Source organism: Chrysochloris asiatica, unplaced genomic scaffold (assembly GCF_000296735.1).
Source record: "Chrysochloris asiatica unplaced genomic scaffold, ChrAsi1.0 scaffold00257, whole genome shotgun sequence".
In the NCBI taxonomy this organism is placed as follows: domain Eukaryota; kingdom Metazoa; phylum Chordata; class Mammalia; order Afrosoricida; family Chrysochloridae; genus Chrysochloris; species Chrysochloris asiatica.
This window is the reverse complement of record NW_006408775.1, coordinates 2,054,371-2,062,173: the sequence shown is the minus strand read 5'-3', so window position 1 is coordinate 2,062,173 and position 7,803 is coordinate 2,054,371. Positions and strand designations below refer to the sequence as shown.

Sequence of the window (7,803 nt, the reverse complement as noted above, 5' to 3'; positions counted from 1 at the left end):
GATGCAGAAAGCATCAAGAGAAGACGGAAGGAATACACAGAGTCACTGTACCAAAAAGAAATGGTTAATGTTCAACCATCTCAAGAGGTAGCATAAGATCAAGAGCCAATGATAATGAAGGAGGACGTCCAAGGTGCATGGAAGGAATTGGCAAAGAACAAGGCACCAGGAATTGGTGGAATAAAAATTGAAATCTTTCAAGAAAGTGAGAAGGCACAGGAGGCACTCACTCATCTCTGCCAAGAAATTTGGAAGACAACTATCTGGCCAACTATTTGTGCCCCTTCCAAAGAGAGGTGACCCAACGGATTGCGCAAATCATCGGACAATCTCTTTGATATCCCATGAGAGTAAAGTTTTGTTAAAGGTAATACAGAAACGGCTACAATCATACATTGACAGAGAACTTCGAGAGGTTCAAGCCAGATTCAGAAGAGGCTGTGGAATGAGGGATATCATTGCTGGTGTCACATGGATCTTGGCTGAAAGCAGAGAATATCAGAAAGATGTTTATCTGTGCTTTTTTGACTATGCAAAGGCTTTTGATTGTGTGGATCATGGCAAGCTATAGACAACATTGCAAAGTATGAGTATTCCAGAACACTTAATTGTGCTCATGAGGCATCTGTACCTGGACCAAGAAACAGTTGTTTGAAGAGAACATGGGAACACTGAATGGTTTAAAATTTAAAAAGGTGTTCAACAAGGTTGTATTCTTTCACCATACTTATTCAACCTGTATGCTGAGCAAAGAATCTGAGAAGATGAGTTACATGAAGAAAAATGTGGCATCAGGGTTGGAGGAAGACTCATTAACAACCTGAGATATGCAGATGATACAACCTTGCTTGCTGAAAGTGAAGAAGACTTAGAACATTTACTGATGAAGATCAAAGAGCACAGCCTTTGGTATGGATTACATCTCAATGTCAAGAAAACAAAAATCCTCACCACTGGATCAATAAATAACATTCTTATCAACGGAGACAAGACTGAAGTTGTCAAAGACTTCTTTCTTCCTGGATCAACTATCAACACTCAGGGAAGCAGCAGTCAAGAAATCAAACGACGTATTACATTAGGCAAATCTGCTGCACAAAACCTTTATAAAATATTGAAGAGCAAAGACATCAGCTTGAGGACTAAGGTGTGCCCGACCCAAGCCATGGTATTTTCAATATCCTTATATGCATGCGAAAGCTGGACACTGAATAAGGAAGACTGTACAAGAATTGATGCTTTTGAGTTGTGGTGTTGGAGGAGAATATTGAACGTGCCATGGGCTGCCAAAAGAACCAATAGATCGTGTTGGAAGAAGTGCAGCCAGAGTGCTCCTTGGACGCCAGGATGGCCAAACTTCGTCTCTCATACTTCAGACATATTGTCAGGAGGGACCAGTCACTGGAGAAGGATATCTAGTTTGGTAAGGTGGAGGGTCAGACCCCCAACGTGATGGATTGGCAAAGTGGCAGCATTGATGGACTCAAGCGTGGCAACAGTAGTGAGGTAGGCCCAGGATCGGGCAGTGTTTCATTCTGTGTATAAGGTTGCTATGAATCGGTACCAACTCAATGGCACCTACCAACAAAAATGAGTCGGAAGTGATTCCACGGTCCATAGCCACTACCACCACTACCACCATGGGGCCCTGGTGTGACACTGTAGAATGAGCACTGGATTGTTGATGCAAGGTTTGAGGTTCAAATCTACCAGCTGCTCCTTGAGAATCCTATACACGGTGGCTATGAGCCAGAACCGACTCCACGGCACATAACCACCACCACCGAGAGAGGAGCGGGGAGTTGAGTGTGCCCATTTGGGCCCTGCACTTTGAAGCTCCTAGAACCAGGGGAAAACTGAGGCCAAGACACACGGGGCTGCCCAAGGAACGCTGGGCTAAACCGCTGGGCTCAGGCTACATGAGATACTAGTTTGATCTTGGACCTACTCAAACAAGTCACTGACAAAGGTAAAAACTGATCTTCCTCAGTATTATCCGTGCAGTGAGCACCACGGGAAGACGTGGGTCTGTGCTGCTGAAGCTCGCTGGGTCTCAGCACATCAGGTTTGCAGTCTTCAGTGTCTGCAGACAGCGGTTCATGGTCAGAGGCATGACACCAGCAGAGACATTTAAACAAGACTTGGGGATTGGCCTTCAGGAGCAGTCTCCTTCCGTTTGGGCAATGGTCCCCTGTTTGCAGTAACAAACAGAGGGGTCACATGGACCCTGGGCGAGGGGGCTGAGGAGCCTGTTATCAACAGAACAGGCCGCGGCTCCAGGTGCCTTCCCGCCTTCCTCCGGGGCCATTCTGAGCAGCGTTTGATAAGCTTCTTGGTAACAGTATGCTGTGTACACGTTCCTGCTGCGTGGACAACTCAGCCTCTGTAGCTGGTGTCTCCTCTGGACCCGCTCTTCTGTCCGTCGTCCCTCCGTTTGGACACTCCCTCAGGCATAGCAGCTGTGCACGCTGAGATCTGTCCACGCTGAGAGCTGCTGGCTAGTGAGCAGCTCCTTGGGATCTCTGGGTCCAATACAGTTGTTTGGGGTTCCTGTTGTTTTTAGGTGCCATGGAGTCTGTTCCAAACCATCGTGACCCATGCACAGCAGAATGAAATCCTGGCAGGCGGGGCCCATCCTGCACCGCTCCGGGGGTGCCTGCACTGTTTGAGCACATGCTTGTAGCTGCTGTATCTGTCCCTCTTTTTGGTTGATCTTCAACATCATGCTGGTGCGGAGCTGTAGAATAAACACTGGACTGCTAACTGAAAGGTCAGCAGTTCAAACCCACCACCTATTTTTGGAAACTCTACACAGGATCACTGTGAGTTGGACGTGACTCGATGGCACATGGCAACAATGCTCAAAGGGTGCCAAGTTGAATGGATGCCAAAGTTGAGAGAGATTGGCAGGGAAGAAGGCTGAGACGTTTGGTCTGAGCTGCACTGTGTTTGAATGTTTGGGAGGTGTCAGGAGGCAGTCTGGAAGGCCGGCACATGCAGGTCCAGAGCACAGGACTGGGTGGGGCGGGGACATCAGAAAGTGATGGGTGAGGGATAAATTCCGTCAGGGACAGTGTGGGTGCACAGAATCAGGTGAAGGACAACTTGGATGCATGCCCGGCATCTGAGAAAGACCCACTGGTGCCCCAGAGATGCCAACGGAGGAGGGAAGCTGGTCAAGTGACCCAGGAAGGACGGGGCGGAAGAAGGGCGAGGCCAGCATTAGGAGGGGCTGCAGCAAGGTCCAGGCTGACCAGACCGAGTGAGCACAGTGGGATGGGGAGCAGGGAGGTCAGATTCCAGGCCCATGGACAGTGTGTGTGTGTGTGTGTGTGTGTCGCAGATGACCCTGAGTCTTCCGAAGGAAACCAACACAGGCCCACAGCAGCCTCCTCTTGCCTAGGTGTGTCCCAGAGTCACACCCACCTTCCGGAGGTCAGAGTTGATGCTGAAGCCCTGGACAAAGGCATCCCCAGAAGTGGTCAGCTCCTCTCCGGTCAGCATCTTGAAGATGGTTGTTTTCCCAGCGCCATTGATGCCAAGAAGGCCAAAGCACTCCTCTGTTTGGACAGTGAAGGAGACCCGGTCCACAGCCAGCAGGGGCATGTCCGTGAAGTATACCTGGGATTCGGCACCAGGTAGACATGTGGTGAGGAGGCCCCGGCTGGTGTCCCAGCCTCCCCCCAGCTGTACTTCCTCAGCAATCCTGCCCCCTCCTGGTCCTGAAGTAAGCAAAACCCCTGCGATGTGCCTAGTGTTTGCTTGTTTATACAACCGACCGACTGTAGGGACCAGAAGTCTAAGCCTAACAAGTGGGGCCCACACCCACACAGCTGCCTGCATTCTGAAGGCCTCTCAGTAAGCTCCTCCCACGGTTCCTGGGAAGACTGGTGAACTCGGGTTGAGATTTTTGAACGCCCCACCCCACGTGCCCTAGAGGTTCCTCCGTGGATTTCCTTCCAGATCCACGAAAGCATGAAACCAGCACATCCAACCTGCCAGGCTTCTTTGCCTCTTGGGGTTCGTGGCTCTGGTCCCCCTCTTCTGCAGGCCCTCCTGTCTGAGGGAACTCCCAAGAGACAAAGGAGGGTGACCTGTCTCTGAGTGCTCCACACTTGTGGGGACCTCCTGGCTGTGTCCTCCCTATGGAAGGATGATGGGCTTGTCTTCAGTGGGTCAGGCCCTGAGTCATTAATGAGGTCAATGGGCCTAAGCCAAGGGGAAAGATGAGGCAGTCTGCTTCTGAAAAGATGACCGACCGCTCCGGAGCCCTATGGGACACTTGTACTTTGTCCTCGAGAACTTGACGACAGTGGGCTTGGGTCTGGAGTTTACCTTTGAGATTTCTTTAACTACCAGTGGGCTCAGCTCACACAGCTTTCTCCAGTCTGAGTGCTGGATCACCCTCTTCTCCTCTGCCACATTCTGGTCTTCAGACACCACTGCTAGGCTGTGAACCTCCTCCTACACCCCCAAGACAAGGGTGGAAGATGTCATTTGTGAGAGGGCAGCAGGCAGAGACAGAGGGGATCCTATCCCCCTGAGGAGTCCTCTGACCTCGGTTCTCACAGGCACGCACTCCTATTCCTATCTCTACAGAAACTACTGGCATTCTAGGCTGAGCTCATGGAGGAAATGGAGATTTCACACAGCCTCAGCTTCAGAGGGAAACACAAAGACTGGCATTTCAGGTGTAATAAGGGCCCATTTCTTACTCTCCCTCCCTCCCAAGGCCTTGGTCTTGGGGAGGGGAAGGGAACAGACCTTCCTCCAATCGGGTTTATGGATATCTCTGGGGAAGAGGTGCTGCAAGAAGGTGGCTGGTTGCTTGCCTCCTGTCACTAAAGTCCTACGGGGGGCTGTCATAGGGACAGAGGTCACAGGGGACTCGGCCAGACTCTTCCTGCCTCTCCTGTTGAGTCCTTGGGTCCTGGGCATGGCCTGTTGTCTCTCTATCCCGAGGTAGGATCAGATGGCCTAGGCTCCCACGGATGCTCAGAATTGAGGCCCGGCAGATCACAGGAAGGCAGGATGGTGTGGGGTCTGGAATTCTTACTTGATGGGGTCATGTGCTCAACCACTCACCAGATGTTGCTTCCTGAAGGAGGTGGAGACCCTGGCTCTCAGCTTCTTCAAGGTGTTGGTCTCAACGAGGAAGAGCAGGAGGAGGTACAGCAGTCCTGAGATGGCCAGGGCGGTCACATACTTCCCTATCCCCAGAGACTCCCAGGCATAGATGTTCTCTTGGACCACATATCCCTCTGCTAAAGGGGACAAGCAGATGTCAGTCAGCTCGGGACATTCTTCTAAGCTTTTCATTATCGTTCACACAGCGTAGGCAAATTCCGAGCACAGCAAACATCATTTTGAAGAAGCATCATCATCACCAATGCTATCAGCACATCCCAGCAGATGGTAAACATGAAGAATATATGGTTACTTGCTATAACTAATGTTTTATAAAAATGATGCAGTACGGAAGAAAAGGGAAATATAAGAGTTCTGAAGGCACTTCCCTGCCTGTGATGGTTAATGTACGTGTGGACTTGGCCAGGCTGGCTTCTCAGAAGTCTGGTGGACATTACATAAAAGCCTTCATGTCATGATCTCATGTGCTCAGCCAACCAGCAGGAAGGGGAGTTTCCTAGGGGGTGTGCCCTGTATCCAAGGCTTGCCCTCTCTCAATCTTGCGTTTGTCTTGATGGCTTCTGACCTAAGTTTGTGGGATGTGAGAAGCCACCAGCCTGCCACCTGACCTGTAGATTTGGGTTTGTCAGTCCGTCCAGCCTTAGGAGTCAGGCGAAGCCTGCAGCCTGCTGTCTGGCCCACTTAGCATGCTTCACAATTATGTTAGTCATTTCCTTTAAAGAACTCTCTCTCTCTCTATTTGCATATATGCTTCACTGGTTTGAGGCTTCTAAAGAAGTCAGCCTAAAACACTGCCCACAATATGAGAACTATTTGAAATAAAAAAATATTTCTCTGCTTGGTCCTTCCGTCCATCATTAATCACTCTGCAACCTCAGCTGACCACTCATGTGCACAACAGAAGGAAACACTGCCCGGTCCTGGGCCAATCTCATAATCATTGCTACGTTTGAGCCCACTGTTGCTTCCACTGTGCCAGTCCATCTTGTTGGGGGTCTCCCGCTTTTTCGCTGACCCTCCACTTTACCAGCATGATGTCCTTCTACAGGGACTGGTCCCTCCTGATAATACATAGGAAGTCTGAGAGATAAAGTCTGGCCATCCTGGATTCCAAGGAACTACAAGGATTACAGTCTCAGAACACGATGGAGCAGTTCTCGTCTGTTTTCTAAGGTCACACTGAGTTAGCAGGGACCCGACAGCAGTGCGCTTGGTCCCCTTTATATGAAATAACCAGAAGAGGCAAACACACAGAGCCAGAAAGTAGAGGAATCATCGTCAGGGGTTAAGTGTAGAGGAATCATCGTCAGGGGTTAAGTGTAGAGGAATCATCGTCAGGGGTTAAGTGTAGAGGAATCATCGTCAGGGGTTAAGTGTAGAGGAATGGAAAGACTGTTATCAGATAACAGGTTACTTTTTGGAGTAATAAAACTGTGAATATACTAAAATTCACTGATTTGTATACTATAAGTGAATTTTGATATGCAAATGATGTTGTTGTTAAGTGCCACCCTGTCTAGGGCTTCTGAGGAGAAGCTGGTGGGTTTGAACTGCTGACCTTTGTGGTCCACAGTGCAGTGTTGATCCTACAGTGCCACACCAGGTGTCCATGTAAATTATAGCTCAATAAATATGCCATTAAGATTTCCATATCCAATACTCACAGGCTTCAATGCAATCGGTTTTGTTCAGTTTCTTGGTGTTGCAAAATTTCTGGAATCCAAAGTTGTAATATAAGTTGGAGAATGCCATTCCCAGGCAGTGACCCGGAAGTACTAGGAAGGTACCATCCAAGGACTTTGAGATGCTTTTGTAGCCCAGATCTGTGAGGAGAACAGAAGATGGTGACCTTACTTGCAGGAAGGGAAAGGCACCTCTTCTGCCATCACCCTTCTGGCACCCAGACCAGACAGCTTTCTCCCACTCTCAGGATTTGTTCCTTTTGGAGATGCCAACTGTTAATGCACAAGAATCAGAAAGAGTGCCGTGTCTTTGGAACCGTCAGTGGCAGCGTGGCGGGAATGTGGTAGGATGTGGATGTGGAGAGGGGGAATCTGAGGTCCGAGGGAGATGAGGTTTGCAAGTGAGCTGAGGGCCAGCAGGGCATGGTCTCGAGTGCTAGCTGTGAGGCTGCCACAGATAGGTAAGGGCACAGTCCCTGCCAACATGGAGACAAAAATGACCATCCCTGGAAGATACTATACATCATTGTGTACCTGGAAAAGGCAAGATAATCAATCAAGATATAGCTAGAAACAAAAGAGAGTTTAGTAAGTTGGCTGGTGACCTTCTCAGAGGTCAAGAGAAGCCAACTTTTAGGTTCATGCTATATTCAAAAGGATGGTTAGAAGCCTTTTAAATGGACTGTGGTATGTTTTAGGAGTTCTAGTGGCACAGTGGTTAAGCACTCTAATGTTAACTGAAAGGTTGGTAGTGTGAAGCCACCAACTGCACTACAAGAGAAAGATGGAGTCGGCTGCTTCTGTCTAGATCCACACGCCGTGGACACGCCAGGGCTGCAGTCCACTCCGCCCTGCAGGGTTGCTAAGAGTCAGAACCAACTTGACAGCAGTGGTTGTGGTTTGGTGGTGTATTTTAAATGTTTGTTGTTGTTGTTGTTAGGTGCCATCGAGTTGGTATCGACCCCATAGCGAC

At 49.4% G+C, this 7,803-nt stretch overlaps 1 protein-coding gene across 1 annotated transcript in view; it reads right to left on the bottom strand.

Annotated features, from left to right (window-relative positions):
- Window positions 1–7,803, bottom strand: part of LOC102812607 (ATP-binding cassette sub-family A member 3-like) — a 116,790-nt gene that overhangs the window by 8,448 nt on the left and 100,539 nt on the right. The window contains exons 22-25 of the mRNA XM_006873962.1: window positions 6,813–6,971; window positions 5,086–5,264; window positions 4,336–4,464; window positions 3,427–3,621 (exon numbers count right to left, since the gene is read on the bottom strand). Of these exons, the coding sequence (XP_006874024.1) occupies window positions 3,427–3,621; window positions 4,336–4,464; window positions 5,086–5,264; window positions 6,813–6,971 (662 nt within the window). The remainder of the gene's footprint in view (window positions 1–3,426; window positions 3,622–4,335; window positions 4,465–5,085; window positions 5,265–6,812; window positions 6,972–7,803) is intronic.